Raw genomic sequence first — 22,546 nt, forward strand, 5'->3', positions numbered from 1 at the left:
AAACCTCAACATCTTTTTATAATTTAAAAGGCATGATTTAAGTAAAATATATATGAGATACGGAAAGGATCTAGAACTAACAGTATGAAAACAATAACTGGGAAGAATTTATTTTGAAATAAGGAAGCTTAAGTATGCTGGTCAGAAACTATTTCAAGTATGCATTTTAAAAATGTTCTATATATAAATAAATAAGCATATCCTAAATGATGCTTTCTCAATCTTAATTCAGTTTTACAAACTTCCAAAAAACATTTATAGAGTCAACAGTGCACTTTATTATACATCTTAGATTTAACATTTCATATACGGTTTTAAAGCTTCAATCAATAGTTCAATACAAAATAAAAAATATATATATATATATGCAGCAGTGGTTCTCAGGCATAGAATTTATGAGGAGATTGGAGCTTTTTTCCCCCTAGCATATAATGAATATTATGAACTCTGATAGAATGTTTCCATCTGACTTAGCTGCCTTTCTGATTGAATTTTATTACAGTGGACCGCTTCAGTAGGTATGATGTTGCTACCTGGAAACAGTAAAATTTAAAACATTTTCTTGAAGTCTTTAAGATCTAAATAAGCACTTTTCTCTAACAGAACTCTAATGCCATCCAATAAAAATAATATTGTCCATAAAATATCTGGACTTGATGACCGTTCCTCCTCCTGCCTGCAGGCCTGGCACTAGGATTTCAGGTCATCGTAAATTGAAAGTGATTTTCTTCAGTCAGAGAATATCAGGATAATGGGATTATCTGTTTGTTCTCCGAAAACAAACAAAACAACCAAAACAAAACAAAAATATCTGGAGCATCAACCTAAGAACCACTGCCCATGGTTATTCAATGTCTTCAGGTCTCACAGGATGAGGTAATGGTATGATGGATTTCTTCTCAGTGTCCCTGGAAAGTGCTTTCCTCATATCTGTTAGGAAGCAAAATTTAATTAAAGTACCCAAATTTCAATAATTTTATATTAAATTTAAAGTGTACAGGAAAAGTTCCCATAAGAGGTTTTGCCCCTTATCTCCCCTTTCACCATAATCTAAGGCATCGGTTCTCAACCTGTGGGTTGCGGCCCCTTTGGGGATTGAACGACCCTTTCACAGGGGTTGCCTAAGACCATCGGAAAACACATATGTAGTTACATATTGTTTTTGGGGGTCATCACAACATGAGGAACTGTATTAAAGGGTCACGGCATTAGGAAGGTTGAGAACCACTGATCTAAGGGAAATGTCTTTATACAAGTGAGACTCAATCACCAGTAACCAGAGGGTAATAACCAAAGCCCAACTGGGATTCAGCTCTTCATACAAATGTTCTTTTGACAGAATCTTAGTAAAGTAATGTAGTAAGACAATAACATAGTAACTAGTCATTGGTCAGTTAATATAAGCTAATTAGTGGTAGGTTCCTAAAGGCAGGTTAAAGGAAATTTAAATATTATATATTGAATTTAAAATATTAAGTTTATTAAAATAATTAGATATTTCAGTCTGTAGAATGAATGTAAATGTTCAGCTTCCTCTTTGGGATTTTGCCAAAGACAGCTTACCATAAGCATCCTCGTCGGGCTCCCCGTTGCTGGCTGAATAGTACTCTATGACCGTCCTGTATACACTGTAGCCCAGCTGCTTGTACATGTTGACTGCAACCTGGTTAGATACTCTTACAAAGAGATCAACAAAAAATCCACCTTTTCTTTTTTTAAAAAAAGAAAGGAAAATGTTACCATGTGAGAAACCATAGGAAAAAAATAGGTACATGTATTTTTAAAAACAATACTTGCTTTTACTTTGACTACTTTTAATAGAATGGCAGTAATAGGACCTTGCAGGTGATTACATCATAAACCAATTTAAAAAAACATATATTGCTGAGGATTTATAACAACTATTTCACTGTATAAAAAGATGACTTTCTGTCTGCATACTAATATTTCAAAACCTATAGTACATATTCTCTTAAAATATAAAATTTAAAACATTTTTTCCACAATTCTGCTAACTGGCTTAAAAAATTACTGTGTATTTTATGTCATAGTAATTGACATGCCCATTTTACCAGTTAGTCATACAATACTCAAGTCTATTGCTGGCTTGTCGGGGTGCACACTTCTTCAACTTGTTAATGTCTGTTTCTCAACTTGCTGTGCCCCTTAAACTCCCACAGAAATGGGTAAGACTCCAGTACCATACTACCAAGGCTTTTTGCATCAGACTTTTTGCTTGAAAATCTTACAGTATCATAGTACCTCAGGGATATTAATTGGCATTTTGGATTACTAACAAGGCTAAATATATTTTTGCTAGCCATTTAGATTTCTGGTTCTGAAGTCTCTATTAGAGGTCTCTGAAACATTTTTCTTTTTCCTCCCCTATGCTATAGTTTGGTATGCTGGATATTCAACATTGTGTAAAGGATGTAACAAATCTTTGTGTAAAGGATGTAACATCTTTTTTCCAATTTGCTATCTTTTTCCAGTTTGTGGCTAGTATAGTCATTATCTTTATGTATTTTTTGATGAACAGAATTACTTCATTTCAATGAACTTGAATACAGACAGTCCTCAGGTTACATCGGACTCAACGTACGTCGTTTCGTGGTTACGTCACCATCTCCCATTTATTTATTTTAAAAAAAGTCATTTTGACGTATGTACATATGTGCTTTATGTTTTTTATTTATTTGCCACAAGTAAAGGTCAGGAATTGTTATCTTTAAATTTTTTTTACTGTTTCACTTCATTCCTGCTGTGTATGTGCTCCATGTGAGTGACGTAGGTGGGTTCCGACTTATGGTGAAAATCACGTTACGTGGTGCCGTAGGAACCGATCTCCGACATACCCAAGGACCTACTGTATATGAACTTTTCCTTTACAGTTAGCATTTTTTATGGCTTGTTTCAGAAGTTCTTTTCTACCTTGAACTTAGGGAGACGCTCTCCTGTATTAACTTCAAAGGGCTTGTTAATTTTGCTTTTCACATCCAGGTTTTTAATAAATGTGAAACTGATTTGTATATAGTAAGATGGCAAGCTGGGAAAATTTTTTTCCCCATATGGATATCCTATTGTGCCACCACTTTTCACTGAAAAGTGTATCCTTTCATCACTCAAGACAACTGCCTCCTCTGAGGGATGTAAAAATTCATGTATTCCTGGATCTGTTTCTCAAATTCTGTTCCATACTCTAGACAACTACACCAGTCCGAACACAGCCTTATTCATTACAGCTTTACTCCAGCCTGAACACACGTGAGTCTGACTCATTACAGGTTAATATCTATGATATCTAAAGGGGCAAACCCACCCATTTTGTTGTTCAGGAATATATTGTCTCTTTTAGGCTCTTAACCATTCCTCTATTCCAGTGATTCTCAACCTTCCTAATGCTGCGACCCTTTAATACAGTTCCTCATGTTGTGGTGACCCCTAATTTCATTGTTACAAATTGAACATAATTAAAGCATAGTGATTAATCACAAAAACAGTATGTAATTATATATGTGTTTTCCGATGGTCTTAGGCGACCCGTGTGAAGGGGTCGCGACCCACAGGTTGAGAACCGCTGCACTAAACCTTTAGGGAAAAAAATCTAACAAAAGCTGCAAGATCTCTAAAGTTGATAAAACTTTGAGAGACATTAAAGATGATCCATTAAATAAGTGGTTCCCAACATGGGGCAATTTGATTTTTAAGGAAGACAATTCGAGAATGAGTTATTAACACTGAATTTTTTGCATTTTTTATGGTTCTAGGGTCCTCATATACAGTATATAAATATAGTGACATTTATGCATTTCAGTTCTCTATTATATGTTTTGAAACTTGGCTATTTTTTAATATCACTTCATATTTTTTTAACAATTTCTTAGTGATTTCTTCCTCAGTACTTCAACTGTCCGTTTGTTCTTTTATTTTTCTTTCATGGATGCAAGTTAATGGCCTTTTAGGCTTCCTCCACATGAGTAAGAGTTCACTTTTAATATAATAAGAATTATATGTCACAGAAGGGGCATCAGGATTTTAGAGATGCTTAGGTGGGGTTTGGCCAAAAAAAGGTTGGAAACCACTGATCTAAATGCAGAGATAAACCACAGTGCATAAGGAATTAATATAGTAAACTGGTAATTGGTTCAAGAGCCCATGTAATTGCAGTAAAAATATCTCAGGTATTTTTTGTATGACTTAACATTGATTCTGAAACGTATAGAGCGTGTTTCAACCTGTGGGTCGCGACCCCTTTGGGGGTCGAATGACCCTTTCACAGGGGTCGCCTAAGACCATCGGAAAACACATATATAATTACATATTGTTTTTGTGATTAATCACTATGCTTTAATTATGTTCAATTTGTAACAATGAAATTGGGGGTCACCACAACATGAGGAACTGTATTAAAGGGTCGCAGCATTAGGAAGGTTGAGAACCACTGGGGAAAAGATGTTAGTGTCCCTAAAAGTCAGGGATTGCATGTTTTAAAAATTCTTTGAGCACACCAGTGTGCCATTTTTAACAGTATAAAGTTCAATTGATTTCTATACAAATGATAAGATTTAGAAAAAGATGCCATTTGCAATGGCATCAAAATGCACTTGTCAAAAAACAACAGCCAACACAACAATAGCCATTGTGTAAATGAAAAAAAATTACACTTTTTTTGTCAGATTGGCAAAATTATTTTGGTGTGCCACAGAATTTTAGTAATTAATGTGTGCCACGAAATGAAAAAGGTTGAAAATCACTGGTCTAAACATTTACTTGTAGCTTCTTAATGAGTTTCCTATCTGCCCAATCTTATTTTTGCAAAGTAAGTTTGTTTTTTCCAATCCTCTTATTTTTTCTTGGTTTACTGGTGCTGTCTAGTATTTTCAATATGTTACTAAAAAGGGGCTAACTATAGGTGTCTTTATCTTGTCCCAGATTTTAAAAGGAAAGCATGCATCGCCACCAATATTTACCACAGGTTTTTCGCAGATACTCTTCAGTTTAAGGAAGTTCTCTCCTATTTCCTAGTTTGATCAAGTTTTTAATGACGAATGAATACTGAATTTTATCAATGCATTTTTTGCATTTACTTAAATAATAGTTCTCCTTTAATCTATTACAGTGGTGGAATATACTTACAGATTTTCTAATGTTAAAATAACCTTCCTTTGATATAGCATCCTCTTTATGAATTGCTGAATCCATTTTACTAAGATTTTACTGGGATTTCCCTCAAATTTCCTTTCTAATTCTTGTCAGATTTTATTATCAAGGTTATCCTAGCCTTAAGTTAAAGAATATTCCCTCTTTGTGGAAAATTGAACCTACAGTTATTTCTTAATTAGAATGGTAAAAATTTTTGCCAGAAAAGCCAGTATTCTATGTGGAAAGATTTTTGGCTGATTGAAATTCTTGAAGTCAGAGGTCAGCTCACAACTTATTTTTGTTGCTCTCGAACTAAGAATGTTTTTTATAATTTTAAAGGATTGTTACACACACACACACACACACACAGTAGAGACCTTAGGTAGCCCACAACACCTAAATATTTACTATTTGGCCCAGAAAAAAATTGTTGACCCCTGTTATTTGTCTGATTGGCCTAGTAATTAGAAAGACACACCTCCCATTATGGTGATGATTTGTCTATTTCTCAGTATATTTTTGCCAAGTGGTGCATTTTTACATTGAATATGTCATTGAGTATGTAAATTTTTTTATTATTACATCTTCCTGATGGACTAAATCTTTTATCAATATGCAATGACTCTTTTTAAGCTGGTAATTATTGAACTATACTGTGACAATTGTTCATATAAGTATATCAACTGTCTTGATTAGAATTTGTATAATTTTAAAAATTACTTTCAATCTTTCTATATCTAATCTTTACACATATTTCCTGTAAATAGTCCTAATAGTCTCCTTATTTTTAAATTTTATTTTACTTTTCAATTTTATTTCATAACACAACATGAGATCTTAATAAATTGTAAATGTACAATACATTATTGCTGACTACAGGTACAATGCTGTATAGCAGACTTGAGCTTTTTCATCTTGTTTAACTGAAACTTTATGCTGATTATTAACTCGCCACTTCCTAGGCCACCACCATTCCACTCTTTGATTCTATGAATTTATTTTAGACTAGTGGCCCGGTACATGAAATTCGTGCATGAGGGGAGGGGTTGTTCCTCAGCCCGGCCTGCACCCTCTCCAATCTGGGACCCCTCGAAGGATGTCCTACTGCTGGTTTACAGGGATTGGGCCTAAACCAGCAGTTGGACATCCCTCTCGCAATCTAGGACTGCTGGCTCCTAACCGCTCACCTGCCTGCCTGCCTGATTGTCCCTAACCACTCTGCCTGCTGGCCTGCTCGCCCCCAACTGCCCCCCGCTGCCGGCCTCTTTGCCCCCAAATGCCCCCCCGCCATCCTAATCACCCCCAACTGCCCTCCCCCCCGCTGGCCTGCTTGCCCCCACTTTCCCTCCCCACTGGCCTGCTTGCCCCCAACTGCCCCCCTGCCGGTCTGCTCACTCCAAACTGCCCACCCCCGCTGTCCTGATCACCTCCAACTGACCCCCACTGATGGCCTGCTTACCCCTAACTGGCCCCCCTGCTGGTCTGCTTACCCCCAACGGCTCCGCCCCCCCACCAGCCTGATCACCCACAACTACCCTCCCCTCTTGGCCTCTAACCGCCTCTACCTCAGCCCAGCCACCATGGCTTTGTCCAGAAGAACGCCTGGAAGGTCTCCTGAAAGATCTCCCAGTGTAATTAGCATATTACCCTTTTACCAGTAGATAGAGGCCTGGTGCACAGGTGGGGGCCGGCTGGTTTGCCCTGAAGGTGTCCCGGATCAGGGTGGGGGTTCCCTTGGGGCATAGGGTGGCCTGAGCGAGGGGCCTGTGGTGTTCTGCAGGCCAGCCATGCCCCCATGGGATGAGGGTCCCTGCTGGGGGAACATGGCCAGCCTGGGTGAGGGGCTGAGGGCTGTGTTCAGGCTGGCCACACCCCCTTCAGGATGGGGGGTCCCGCTGGGGTGCCTGGCCAGCCTGGGTGAGGAGCTGATGGCTGTTTGCAGACTGGCCAAGCCCCCCAGCAGGGACCCTCACCCCATGAGGGTGTGGCCAGCCTGGGTGAGTGGCTGATGGCTGTTTGCCAGCTGGCCACAGCCCTGGGCAACCCAGGCCCCAGACCTTCCTTGAGCAGAGGCCACAGCGGCTGGAAGCAGGTATCTGGGATTTATTTATCTTCTATAATTGAAACTTTGTAGCCTTGAGCAGAGCCCACAACCAGCCAGGGCAGACGGGAAGCTTGGCTTCCTCCATCGCCATGGGCACCCCAAGCCTCCTATTCGCTCCAGTCTGTAGCTGCCACCGTCTTGGTTGGGTTTATTTGCATACTCACTCCTGATTGGCTGGTGGGCATGGCTTGTGGGTGTTGCTGAGGTATGGTCAATTTGCATGTTTCTTTTATTAGATAAGATACCTTATGTAAGTGGGATCATGCAGTATTTGTCTTTCTGTAACTAGCTTATTTCACTTAGCATAATGTCCTCAAGTCTATCTTTTAATTGGACTCATTAGTCTATTGAAGTTTACTGTTGTAATTAGTGAAAATATTTGATTCACAGCTATCATCTTAATTCATGCTTATTTTGTCATTTTAATTTCCTTTTTCTTTCTTCTTTTAAAATGATTTGTCATTCTGTTTTTTTCCCTACTTGTTTGTTTTAAAGTTACATACTGTTTATATTTTTTTTAAATATATTTTTATTGATTTTTTACAGAGAGGAAGGGAGAGAGAGAGAAACATCAATGAGAGAGAAACATCGATCAGCTGCCTCCTGCACATCTCCTACTGGGAATGTGCCCGCAACCCAGGTACATGCCCCTGACCGGAATCGAACCCAGGACCCTTCAGTCCGCAGGCCGACGCTCTATCCACTGAGCCAAACCGGTTTCAGCTGTTTCTATTTTTAATGTATACATGTATACACATGTATAGATGTATGGGTGGATATTGGTATATACACACACATCCATACAAATAAAGATCACTTAAATCTTAGGTATTCTTAAGGACTAGAGTTCATTTCCTTTTTGGCTAACACCATTTCCTCTCTTCTCTGAATGAGCTTGAGTTCCTCTTGCTACCACTTTGGCTAGGAGCATTTTAAGCCTGGGTTATTTTAAGACTTATATTTATTAATTCCATTAATTAAGTGTAAAGCCTCAAGTGCTTCTCAGTAGCTGTTCCCTTTCCTATATACTTTTAAGTATTTACAGTAAAGGAAAAAATGGCAGCTTGGCAACTGGTTAAACTTTATACACACATCTCATATCTATTCTAGAATGGGCTGGCAGGAGGGGTTTTCTCTTTATTACTTTAATCTAACTTAATGAGGATGTTTAACATATATAATAGGTCTTTTTTAAAAAGCCATAATGTTGGCAGTTCCCCAAACTGCTCCAGGGTGTCCCAGGGTGCCCAAAACTCAAAGGTGCTGCGGGATATTTCAAATGTTTGAGGAAAACACAGACAAACCTTACATATCAAGACACTAACAAACCACTATTTTGATGTAATCGAGAATACATTACATCATGTTATATCCCTTTTGATGACTACCTTTATGAAGCCAGATTTTGGGCAGTTCCTATGATTAAAAAAATAAAGTACCACATGAAAACCAATGTGAAACAGGAATGCAGGTGGTTGTATCAATCCATTTCCAGGGTTTGAAAAGGAATACCCAACAAGAGCACACATCTCATTAGTCAATAACCACAATTATTTAACAATGAAATAAAAATATTTTTTCTTTCAGTTTACTTTTTTTCTAAATATCTACTAGGTTGTTAGGCCATAAATACTTATTAATCAGAGCATAACTGCTTAAGACTAAACTGTTTTCCATTTGGTCAAGGGGCACTGTGAAAAAAATCATTAAGATACCAAGGGCAATGTTAACAAAGAATATGGGAATATCTCCCATAGTGGCAAGAATAGTAAAAAAAACACACACAAAACTTTGAGGGCTAGTATTTGATTCCACGAATTACCCAGGTTGTAAGCCTGTGGCAAGTCACTTATTTCTCTTTAATGTTCCTCAGTGGCAAAATAGGGACAATGCCATTCTGAATGTTACAGAATTGTTGTAAGGACTACTGGAGGCTAAAAATGAAACTTCTGTAAATTGTAATGCATTATATTTACTCAGCCTGAAGGGAAAAAGTCTTATAAATGTTCACAGAGAAAAATCAAATGATCAGGGTTCATAAATTATTAGAAAAATAGGATCTCACCTTTCTGAGATTTCCTCTAATAACTCCATAAGTTTAGCAGCCAAACCAAGGCGTCGAAATTCTGGGGCAACAGACAGAGCTGTGACATGCCCATGCCATTCTTCCCTAGCAACTGAGCCTTCTGCTTTACCCATAACTGCCAACAAAAGATTGCATTCATTAATAAACACAGGGGTTTACACATAAATATAGAATTACTGTTTGATACATTTTTATTATAAAGGAAACTAATGACAAACCTTTAGTATTTAAATCTTAAAGTCATCTACTTAATGGTTAATGGTGCTTTTATCTGAATTTCACTTATAAATGTCATGTTAAATCTAGTTGTAGAATCAGAATTAGAAAGTTTTTTTAAAGGAATGATATACTAAAAACATAACTAATTTTGAACACAGAATCAGAATATGTATTTTTAAAAATATCTATATTTCACATAGGTATATGTGTGGGTATGTGTACATGTATACATAACTGTGACAATCAATAGCTAAGTTTTTGTTAATAATGCTACTCAATGAAGATGCTACAATCCTTGTATTATGTACCAAATAAACTATGTAGAAACTTAACATATATATAGTTTGAAAGATCCAAGAAGACTGAGACCCTGTTTGGCTGGTTCACTGCTGTAACAGCTGGACCTAGCACAATGCCTAACGTAGAAGGGATCACTGAGTTTCTAATGGTTAAAAGGAAATAAATTATAGACATCGTGATTACACTTTCAATTCTTTATCATTCTAAACCAGTTTAAACCCATATTAAAATCTTAACTCCTATCCAAAACAGTACTGGTGGCATTATACTTACTATAGCCCATTAACTCTCCACCAGGTGCCTCTGCAACAATGAAATACTCTGGCCAATGGGCAAGATACTGTAAATAAAAAGGAATCCCATACTAGAGTCTTGTTAAGGAGTGTGAAGAACGACGGGCAGTAACAAGTTCTTCATAAAAGGGATAAAGAAAGTTCCCCTTAATAAGTATGTTGTTGCTTTATCCCCAGCTCTATATATGTATGTTTTCTATAATCATATCATTACAGTAAATATTTAATTTAGGTTAGCACTAATTTTTTAACAATGTACCTGAACATACCACCTCAAATGTGAATGGAAACTGCACCATCCAACAGAAAACTGAACTAGGACTCACTGTATCTAAATCTCTGCATAGCACTTAGCCTCACCGGATATTCTTATTTGTTTACAATCTGTCTCCCCTTAAAACTATGAGTAATGTTTACTCTATCCCTGGCACTTCGTACATAGATGCTCAGTATGTTTACTTTCCCATAATTGCACTGGAAAATTAATGACTACTTTAGCTTCAGCTAAGAGACTGTGAAAGTAACTTTAAGACGAAGTACTTTCTAGTTGTTTTTTATTTGGTAATTTCTGAACTGGTGTAAGTTTATACAGTTCATATGTATCAATTGTGGCAGAGGTGTACAGATTTCTATATTTTGGGATGAGAAATTTCTTCTCTATAATAAACTGTTTCTTATCCTGGAAAACAAAACAAAAACTAAGTACTTCCAGAGGCAACTTAACAATTAACCAGTTTTCCCTTCCACTGATTTAAATTCTCCATTTCTAGCTATGCAAATAAAAGCTGACTTAAGAGTGAGTGCTCATTACTTAACTCTTCAACCCTGTTGTCCTTACTAATACGTACTCATTCCTATATTTCTCCTTAATGTCAGCTTGCTGATGCAATTCCATGAAGGGACATCATCAATCATATATATATATATATATATATATAATTTTTTTTTTTTAAGTTCCTGGAAAACCTGTTTAGTAAATTCTTCAAACTCTCCTCTGAAAGACAAGCTTTATTTTCAATATTCCTCAAATTTAACCCCTAAAATGACAGGCCAGTCAGTCTTCCTACCATGCAGCCTTAAAACACACCATAACTGTCTCCTCCAATGTGCCCACTCATCAACCACTAGGAGCTGGTAGGTTCCTTTCAAATATGGCTTCACCTGGATTATGAGACTTTTACTGTAAACTTTGCAGGTAACTGGAAACAAACCATGTAAGTTGATATGAATCCTAATACTTCCCTTATTTTATGGTGAAAATTTGTGTCATTCAAAATTCTTCAAAATCCTTTTACTATTTTTAAACATGGAAAGATCTTTAATAGGTCATAGTTTTTAAAATATAAATGAAAACTTCAGAGTTTCTTTTTTTGGTTTTCCCACTCAACTCTGTTTTTGATACGTAGCCCATTAAAACTAAAAATAGTAAAACTACCTACCATTAGTTTTTACTGCTGTATAGTGTTCCACTGTTGTGAAAAGACAATTTAAATATACTATCTCTTGACAGTGGATGTCTGGGTTGTTTCCACTTTCTCAAACTTTTTAAAATACTTTATGAATAGAGATTAATTTATTTAGTCATTTTCTTGCTGTGAATGAATGTTATCCCCAATTTTTCATAACAGCAATACATATTTTTGTAATGACATAACTAAGGAGTTAAGCTTTTTCTGTAAAGGGCCCGATAGTAAATATTCTAGGCTGTGCGGTCCATATGGTCCCTGTTCAACTACTCCAACTGTGAAGGCCATGGAAAAGACCATACATAACAGAAAATTACTCAGCATGTCTGTGTCCCAGTGAAACTATTTATAAAAACAGGCAGTGTGCAAACTTGGCTCTTGCACCTTAGTTCGTCATGCCCTGACATAAGTGCCTCTGTTGCTTATTATTTTCTGCTTCAGGAACTGGAATTACTAAGAATTACATTGCCACCCTAGCCGTTTTGGCTCCATGGATAGAGCATCGGCCTGTGGACTGAAGGGTCCTGGGTTTGATTCGGGTCAAGGGCACATGCCAGGATTGAGGGCTCGATCCCCAGTGTGGGGCATGCAGGAGGCAGCCAGTCAATGATTCTCTCTCATCATTGATGTTTCTCTCCCTTCCTCTCTGAAATCAATAAAATAAATTACATTGCCAAAGTGACTTCCAAAAAATTATTGCAGTTTATGCCATCATTAGCAATCTATGAGAATGTTCCTATAACCACACCCTCATCAGCACTGAGTTTTATCTTTTTTTTTTTTTAATTCTAGATATTTTGATAAGTAAAACATCACATTTTATTTTGGTTGTAATTCACGTCTTCTGACTGGTAAGACTGAACTAATATGTTCACTAGCCTCTTATATTGAATTATCAGTTAATATTACCCCCCCCACCCCCCCTCCACCTGCCCCTCACCCTGCAATGGACATGGATAACCCAGAAATCCAACTTTGTGTTTTTAAGCCACTCGGGATGTGGGGGTTGTTTGTTAGTGCAACATGATCCAGATAGATACTGCTCATTGTTACCCCAAATCCTCTCTTCACTTTAGTAATAAGCCCCAATTTAAAGTAGGCACATTCTGGGACTCTTACAGCTACCTAAGTGAGGCAGGTGCTGATCAACGAGATACAGCAAAAAATATTTTTACCTTCCCCTCTATTGATCCTCCTGCCAGAAACATGGATGTGATGCTGTCTGCTCTGGCAGCCATGGAATAGGAAGGACAAAGTCACCCTGGGAATGGCAGAGTGGTTCAAGTGCAGAACCTGGTCACTGGTGACTACATGGAACCACCACCTGCCCTAGACTGCTCATCATTTCCAGACTTCATTCAGAACACACAGAAATAACCCATCTTGCTGAACTCACTACTTTCTGTTGTGTACACCCATACTACTGAGGGAAAGCTGGGCAGGGTAGCTGTATTGTTATGGATTTATGAGGTCACTATATTAGCAACTTGTTAGGCAGGTTTAAGACAAATCTTCCCAGTTTATTTAAATTGCTTTCAATGTTGTTTATGATGTTTCCTGATCTAAACGTTTTAAAGTTTTTCAGTACTGGTCTATTTTTTTTCCTTTGTTTCTCTATTTTCCTTTTAGTAAGCCTTCATTTAACTTTTTTTTTAAAAAAAGGATACAGTTTCTGTAAGTGGATCCAAGTTACTGAAAGAAATGAGGAAAAGACAGTAGTAAGCAGTGTTTACAAAACCAGTTTAAATAAGCCCATTAAACATTAAAACTAAAAATAATATGCACAAGGAAATCAAAACATGCAAAATCCACTTTAAAACCAACTTTAGGGCTCAGGAGGATGGTTTAAATTACCTAATGGCCATATTGCAAAATGACAGTTGCAAAAATGTTATTGTGGTGAGAACTTTTAAGATCTACTCGCTTAGCAATTTTTAAGTATGCAATACAGTATCATTAGTTATACTCACCATACTATCCATTATATACCCATGACTTATTTATTTTATAACTGGAAGTTTGTACCTTTTAACCCTTTTCACCCATTTCACGTGAATAAACGTTTTTAAAAATTTGTTTGTAACCACAAAAGACCCCAAATAGCTAAAGTAATCCTGTGACAAATTAACAAAGCTGAAAGTATCACACTTTCTGACTTCAAACAATACTATGAAACTACAATAATCAAAATAGTATGGTATGTGCGGAAACACAGATACATAGACCAATGGAAGAGAACTGAGAGCTCAGAAATAGACCCAGACAGACAGAGACACACACACACACACACACTAGAGGCCCAGTGCACGAAATTCATGCACTGAGGGGGGGGGGGTAGGGGGGGTTCGCATCCCTCAACCTGGCCTGCACCCTCTCACAGTCCGGGAGCCCTCGGGGGATGTCCAACTGCTGTGGAAGTGGAAGAGGCTCCCACCACTGCCGCTGTGCTTGCCAGCCGTGAGCCTGGCTTCTGGCTGAGCGCAATGACCACCAGGGGGCAGCTCCTGCATTGAGTGTCTGCCCTCTGGTGGTCAGTGCATGTCATAGCGACCGCTCGTTCCGCCACTGGGCTGAAACCGGATCTCCTGACATCCCCCAAGGGGTCCTGGATTGTGAGAGGGCACAGGCCAGGCCAAGCAACCCCACCAGTGCACAATTGGGGTTGGGGAAGGACGCAGGAGGCTGCCCAGGTGGGGAGGGATGGTGGGAGGTCTCCAGGCCATGTCCAGCCCATCTTTCTGAGTCCCAATCAGCCGGACCCCAGCAGCAAGCTAACCTACCGGTCGGAGCGTCTCCCCCAAGTAGTCAGTGCACGACACAGCGACTGGTCGACCGGTCGATTGTATGCCCCCTGGTGGTCAGCGCATGTCATAGCAAGTGGCTGAGCAGCCTTAGCATATCATTAGCATATTATGTTTTGATTGGTTGAACAGCTGACTGGACGGCCGGACACTTAGCATATTAGGCTTTTATTACACACACACACACACACACACACACACACACACACACAACTAATTTTTGACAAAGGAGCCAAGAATATACAATGGAAAAAGAAATGGTGTTGGGAAAACTTGACAGCCTTATGCAAAAGAATGAAAGAAACTAAACTATCTTATACCATACACAAAATTAAAATGGATTAAAGATCTGAATATAATACCTGAAATAATAAAATACATAGAAGAATACATAGGCACTAAATTTATGGACATTGGTCTCAGAAATGTTTTCCTAAATTTGATCCCAAATGCAAGTGAAGTAAAGCAGAAAGAAATTAATGGGACTACATCAAACTAAAAACTTCTGCAAAGCAAAAGAAACCAACCAAATGGGAGAAGATATGAAGAACTTGTAAAACTCAACAACAAAAAGACAATCAATAAAATATGGGCAGAGGACCTGAACAGACACTTTTCCCAGGAAGACAGACATATAACTAGTTATTAGAGAAAGGCAAATTAAAACCACAATGAGATATCACCTCACACCTGTAAGAATGCCTATTATAAAAAAGACAAAAAATATATGTTGGATGATATAGAGAAAAGGAAACCCTTGTATACTGTAGGTGGGAAGGTAAATTAGTATAGCTACTATAGAAAACAAAACCAAAAAAAAATCCTCAAAAAAACTAAGAATAGAACTATCAAATAATCCAGCAATTATTCTTCTGGGTATTTATCAAAAAAATATAAAAATACTTCTGCAGTAAGATATATGTGCCTCTATTTTCAATGCAGCATTATTTACAATAGCTAAGTATCCACTGATGAATGATTGGACAAAGGTGATGTGATATATATGTAAAATGGAATACTATTCATCTTAAAGAAATGAAATACTGCCATTTGTGACAACATAGATGAACTCCTGAGAGTATTATGGTAAATGAAGTAAGTCAGAATATCACAGATATAAATAACAGAATGGTGGTTATCAGGAGAAGTGGGATGGGGTGATGGTGAAGTGGATAAAGGAGGTCAAACATATGGTTAACAGAAGGAAACTAGACTTCAGATGGGGAGCACACCATAGAATACACAGGTGTCAAATGCTGTACACCTGAAAGTTATGGAATGTTATTAACCAATGTTACCCCAATAAATTTAATTTTTTTTAAAGTAAAATCAAGTTAAAATGAACACCAAAGCCTAAAAGTAGAAAAGAGGTCTTTCAGGCATGATCAGTCCCCCTCTTGGTGGGAGGGTGAATAAAAACACTGACCACTTTGGTTTTGCTGCTGTGTAGACAGACCCTTGTTATAAGTATGAACACTGCTTATGGGAAAGGGAGAGTAATGCCAACTGCCTGTTATGGGCTGACACTGTGCTCAGCACTTTCTCTGAAAGGTGACAATGAACTTTTTCATTAAAAACCATCAATGAGAAGACAGACATTTATTATACTGATAATAGACTTAATGATCAAATTACTAGAGCAATAAATTTTTAAAAGCCATTTTTCTTGTTTTTTTTTTGTATGAACTTGCCAATATCATTAACACAGAGAGAGAACTGTAAAGGAGGAAGAAAGTGATGCTCAGTTGTGGTGTTACTGAACTAGCAGTGTGAAGGCAAGTACCATCAGCCAAACTCTAGGGACTAGGATGGTGTTGCTTCGGGAGCATCCACACTTACATTCTGCATATATAATTATATTGCTAAAGATAAATTATTTCACCATTTATTATCAATAATGCATTTCCCCAGACCTAACATAAAGTTGTGTGATGTATTTGAAAAAAATAAAAGGTCGTGATAAGAATGGCATTGTTTTAACAATTTTACAGATCTTTTTAATGTCTGGCCTAATAGAAGACAGGATTCTCCTATCTGTCTGTTATACTTGCTGTTGTAAGATCACACATCTGGAAAACTCCACTATGCACCTGTGAGAGAATGAGTGTGCCAAAGGCAAAAAACCATCTTAGTGTTATCATGAAAATAGCTCTGACCTTGTAGAGCCCCAAAACAATCTTGAGGGGCCCCGGTGCACACCTGGAGAATCACTTGCTCTAACATATTCTCTCCTCTTGCTTCAACTCTCCAACAGGCCACCCCCCTCCTGGATCTCAGCTGCTTCCTATTTCACAAAGAAAATACAACAGCAAGAAAAAAGCTTCAGCAAGTTCCCTCCACTGAACTCTTACTCTGCTTGTTCTCCTGTGACCATGCTTAGAGGTCTGTTAAGCAGACCCCACTACCTCGCACTTCCCGGGACCCTGCTCCTGCAGGTCCCCACTCCCTCTGGAAGAAGTGTACAAACCTACTTCACAATTAGCCATCAGCAGCTCTTGACATAGTCCCCCACTCCCTCCACCTGAAGTACTCCCCTTGCTCAGCTTCTACAATCCCACCATCAGGCTTTCCTCCCACCGCACTGGGCCACTAGGTCTGCACTCGTAACACCTGATGCCCCAGGGCACCATCCTTTTTCTATCTACACTCACTCCAGCACTTACATCACTAGCCTCCTGGTTTCAATATCATCTACAGAGTGTTAACCTCCCAAATTTCTATCTTTAGACCAAATCTAAACTTGAGACTTGCATGCCCAGCTGCCTGCCTAAGTTCTCCACCTGGTATCTCAGTGCACTTGACAGAGCATCCGAAGTCCTATGACGGCCTCTCCAAGATGTAGCCCTTTGCCTGTGACCGCGTCCCCTCACCCTCCCACTCACTCTGCTCCAGCCACCCTGGACCCTTCTGTCGGAAACGTATCTGTGCACTTACTATTCTCTCTGCCTGCAAGTTCCCCCGACCCTAGCATCCACGTGCCTCACCGCCTCTCCCCTAGGTATTTCTCAGGGACACCTTCCCTAACAGGCTACCTAAAGCTGAACCTCACTCCCCTATTTCCCTTTACTGCTCTCCTATCTCCTTAGTACTGAACACTAAGTTCTGCATGTATTTTATTTTGTTTTCCCCCCTAAAATGTAAATTCCCTAAAGACAGTATCTTATCCTGTTTCATTCGCTAGTATGGTTCCATAAGTAGGTATGTAGATAATTTTCTAAGGATAAACTGTTTGTTAAGTTAATTCGAATGTTTCTACATCCACTGCTTCTTTGTTCTTCCTGCAACACCTAATCCTGTGATTCTCAGAGTTCTCCAGCCAAGTGCTGTAATCAAAGTGAGAAAGAGGAGAAAATGGGAAGGAAGGGGAGCTCCTCTAGTGACATACAATGAAGGGCCATATTAAACTGAATGATTCTTTGAAATCTAATGTCTTATTGCACATCTCATGCTTATTTATAACAATGAACTTTTTCATTAAAAACCAATTAGGAGACATTTATTATATTAATAATAGACTTAATGATCAAATTACTTTACTAGAGCAATACAGTTTGTAAAATGGAATACTATTCCTCTTAAAGAAATGAAATACTGCCATTTGTGACAACCTAGATGAACTCTTGAGAATATTACGCTAAATGAAATAAAAGTCAGAATATCACAGATACAGATAACAGAACGATGGTTATCAGAGGATAACCATCCCTTCTCCTCAACTCATCTTCACAGAAAACAGTGTTGTCCCTTCCCAGATTTCCAGTTAAAACTGATTCTCCAAGAGGCGTTGCCTTTGCTATTTTTGAAGTTTCAAGGCACACTGTCACCTCCCAGGCCCGAACCACCCAAACCCACGCCTTTGTTGAGCTGTCACCTCTGGGCCATTGCCAAGCCCTCCTATATGGCTTACCTGCCTGGTATGCCTCCTCTACTCACCTCCTATGCCACACAGCTCTGTGTTACGGGCTCCGGCTTCAGAGCAGTGGTTCTCAAACACCCGAGAATTTGCATTTCCAAAACGCTCCCAACGGTCAGAGGCCACTCTTTAAGAACCACGGCTGTTGCCAATCTCCTTGGATTAATCAGACTCCCTGTTTGACTCGCTCTCACTGCAAGGCCCTCACACCTGGGACAATTCGCTTGCTCTCCGTACCTCAGTTTGCTCATACATACAATGGGGGTAATGAGACCATCTACTCAGAGAGCTGTGAGGATTAAATGCTACTGCAGTGCCAGCGCTGGGATCAGCGAGAGCTCCGCACAAACTGCCTCCGTTCTGCCGCTTCAGACAGAACCTCCTCCAGCGGGATCAAGTGTAAGCCCTTCGACAACGGAGAAGTCCCTTCACCCTCTCTCTCTGGCTACTGAGTTACAGGCCCACCGCTGCAGGCCCGGCACACTCGTCTCCACGGCGACCCGCCACGCCTCAGCTTCCCCACCTTAACTCCCCCTCCCTCCTCCGGAGCTTCCTTCTTCCTCATCATCAACATTCTGTCCACCTTTCACACGTGGATGGGGGTTAGGGGGTGGAGGGATGGGTGAATGTGGGATAAACGGAGAGATGACGGGGTGGATGTCGCAAATGGAGCCAAGGTAGCACCATGTTCACTGCAGAATCCTGCTGATGTGCCCACACAGGTGTTCGAGGTAAAATTGTCAACAGTTTACATGTTCACAAATTCAAAAATAACAAACATGTTTTGTTCGGGGGGGGGGGGGGATGGTACCTGCAAGTCGCCTATCCTGACAACTCGACTGAAAGAAACTGCCACAAAGGGGCCTGCACCAGCGTGCCCCGCCCCGGCGCTGCACAGCAGAGTAAGGTGCCCCGGCTGGGGGCGCCGCTCCGGGAACCCGGGCAAAACCAAGCCCCGCCCGCACTGCGGGAGGAACCGCGGCGGGGCCTGGTCACCTCCTCTTTCATCCTTTACAGTTACCCGCCTCCACCCGGGGGGCCGCATCGGACACTTCGCTCTCAGCTGCTGACCTCGCCGCGACCTCCAGGCCAGGACTTTTGGGGTGTCCAGGACAAGGGGAGGCCGGTCCCAGGCCCGGAGGCAGCAGGGCTCCCAGGCCGCCGCCACCTCCGCCCTCCCAGCGCAGCCTGACAGCCGCCGGAGGGCGCGGGGCGGCGGGATGAAGTTAGAGCGCCGCGGCCACGGTCAGCAGGGCAGCCCGTGCGGCCGCCCCCGCCCTGGCCTCGGCCTGCAGCCCCCCGGGAGGCACCAGCGGCGGCCGGGCGGGGTTGACTCCTCGGACCCCGGCCCGGGGGAGGGGGAGCGCCACCAGGCTCGCCCAGCGCGCATCTCACTCACATGTTGTTGAAGCGGAACAGGTCGTCGCAGGTGAAGGCCCGGAGCGTGGTCATTACGCCGCCGCCGCCGCCAAAGCAGAATCGCCGCGACTTCGCCCGCCCCGCCGGAAGTCATCCAGCGAGCGCCCGCCCCTCCGGAAGTCATCCAGCGAACTACCGCCCCTCTGGAAGGCGGAGAACTTCTTCCGGGTCACCAGTTGCTCGGCAACCACGCAGAGACGCAGCTCCCTCTAGCGGCAAGTCAGGAATTGCCAGCCCACCGCTGTAAGGGCAGGAGGGTTATCCTTCAGAAGCTGGAAACCCCTTCATGGGAACGACTGTAAAAAGTAGATAAAGCCATCACCGAGGAAGGAGACACAAAGCTGCAGGGATTAGGAAACCAAAGCAGAAAAGCGGGGTTCAGGATCACTTGGGTGCCCTCAGTAAATAAGGAAAGAAGTGGACGGGAAATGGGAAGATCCTCATGGTCCAGAGAGTCCTATCCCAAAGATGCAAACCTAGTATAGAATCTCACATCTCATAATACGATGTTTAAAAAAAAAAAAAAGGTGAATTCAATTGTAATAATATATTTTATTTTACCCAGTATATTAAAAATATTATCATTTCACATGTAATCAACAGAAAAACTATTAATGGAATGCTTTACCTTTTTTTAACAAGCCTTTTAAATCATGTGTGTATTTTACATTTGCAACATATTGCAATCCAGGAGCTAAATTGTCATAAGAAATGCATGTTCTGGCCCTGGCCAGTGTGGCTCAGTTGGTTGACATCGTCCCATGCACCAAGAGAACACTGGTTTGATTCCCTGTAAGGGCTCAGGTCCAGGTTGTGGAGGGCTGGATCCAGTGAGGGGTGCGTGGCAGCCAATGCATGTTTCTCCCTGTCTTTCCCTCTCCCTTCCTCTCTCTGAAAAAAAGAAATAAAAGTAAAAATAAAAGAAATACTTGTTCGGTATTTAGATTTCATAAAATTTATATGTAAAATGTATGGTTAAAAAATAGATCACATACCCAAACAGTTCCAATCATGCTGAGTTTTCAAAGAATAGCACATCAGTTTTTAAATTTAAAGTTAAAAATGTCATTCATCAGTGGCACTAGCCACATTTCCAGTACTCACACAATAGCCCCATGGGTAGTGGTTGTCACCATGTTGATTTCCCAGGTCCAGAGGCTAAGAAAAGAACATGTTCTACCCATTCTTGAGAGTTTTTTCTCCTCACCCCCTTTCTAAGCAACTACTGAGGTTGTTTTGAGGGGCAGGTTGCACAAGTCAAACCAACCAAAGGGACTCCTCAAGAATAAATCTCATTTCTAAGGCCCTAAAGTCTCTAACTGCTCTGGGGCCCAAGTTGGTTCTTAGGAATCTCTTCAGCAGGCCCCTGCCCAGACATGTGGCCCAGGCATGGAAGGAGGAGAGAGAGCAGACAGTTGGGGAAGTAGGTAGGCTCATAAGAAGGATGTCCCAGGGTCCAAGGTCAGCTCCAGACATTGTTTCCAAAACCTCAACAATATAGGTATGTGAGTGTAAGCATATGTGTAAAAGTTCCGGGACTACAGACTCATGCCCACAGGCACTACAGATGCACCAGGAGGGCAGAATGTGGCATTATGAGCTCAGCTTATGCCTGCCAGGTGTTTAAACAGGGGAAAAATAGAGGCAATTTCATATCCGCAAAGCTGAAGGTGCCTCAATAAATGAAGGTTAAAGGATAATGTTTAGAAAAGGTAAAATTATTATTCTCATGAAAATATAAAATGAACATTTGTCAAAGATTTTAACTCTTTATTCAATGAAAGGACCAGTAAGTTGTCACAGCCTGTTTAAAGGAGAATTTAAAATGCACAAGGCAATAGGATTGCTGTCGTATATTTAGAAATAGTGTAAAGCTTGTCAGTATCCACATAGTAGTAATCTATTGCATCTAATGGACACACATGAAGCATTTATATTTCTAAGTCATTTTCATTACTATCAATTTTTATAGCTTACAGTTTTGTAAAATACGCCAAAAATAATAAAAGGCAGAGTTACCCAGTCATCTTTTTTTTTTTTTTTTTGTCATTTCAAAATGTGTCAACAATTTTTTCCTGGCATGAACTAATATTAATTTGAATTTTGTTATTTGTGAAGTTTTGATGATTTTTATATTTTTAATTTATTAGCACTATAAAATGGAAATTTATGACTATTCTGTTTGTACCTATTTAAGTAATGGTATCATAAGAGCAATTTTGATTTTTAAAAACCACTGTGGATTCAATACAAAGGCAACTCTCAGCCCCTTCAGGAAATGGATGCTGTGGGCTACCAGTTTGCAAACCACTGATAGAAATTTTGATTCAGAATCATCATTTCCAGCCACAGATCAAAACTCTACAGTAGCTCTATGCGATGGCAATGTGTGCCAGGCCATGGGAAACGTGGAGGAAGTTAGAACATCCTGGAAACACAAGCTGGATCCCCTTTCTCTCCCTGTTTATATCATTACTTTTAAGCTCTTATCAGTTCCCACTGCTGAACACCTGAACACCTCAGAGAAATTAGCATCTTGAAGGGTGCCTGGCAGGTGCACAGTAAATATCAGTTGAATGAAAGGTGACATACAGGTTACACAGAAAATCACGCCAGCCTTAGTAGTTTATACACAGGTATTCACGTGATCAGCTAACTTATTTCACTGTGCCTCCGTTTCTGAAAATGGTACATAATAATAATATTCCTCTCATTGTGTTGTTATGAGGACTAGATAAGCTAATGTGTGTAAAGCACTCGGAACAGGGCTTGCCATTTAAGTGTTTGTAAAAGAAAATAAATA

General features: G+C 40.2%; 1 protein-coding gene across 1 annotated transcript; it reads right to left on the reverse strand.

Annotated features, from left to right (window-relative positions):
- Positions 1-254: 254 nt before the first annotated feature.
- Positions 255-19,855, reverse strand: NAA20 (N-alpha-acetyltransferase 20, NatB catalytic subunit). Its single transcript, XM_081097215.1, has 6 exons — positions 19,724-19,855; positions 13,278-13,302; positions 10,125-10,215; positions 9,312-9,447; positions 1,564-1,709; positions 255-930 (listed from the first exon to the last, which is right to left on the reverse strand). Exons 1-6 carry the CDS (start codon positions 19,774-19,776, stop codon positions 845-847), a joined length of 537 nt encoding a protein of 178 aa, XP_080953341.1. The 5' UTR covers positions 19,777-19,855; the 3' UTR covers positions 255-844.
- Between the last annotated feature and the right edge of the window lie 2,691 nt (positions 19,856-22,546).

This window comes from Myotis nattereri, assembly GCF_964212035.1.
Source record: "Myotis nattereri genome assembly, chromosome: 8".
Classification (NCBI taxonomy): Eukaryota; Metazoa; Chordata; class Mammalia; order Chiroptera; family Vespertilionidae; genus Myotis; species Myotis nattereri.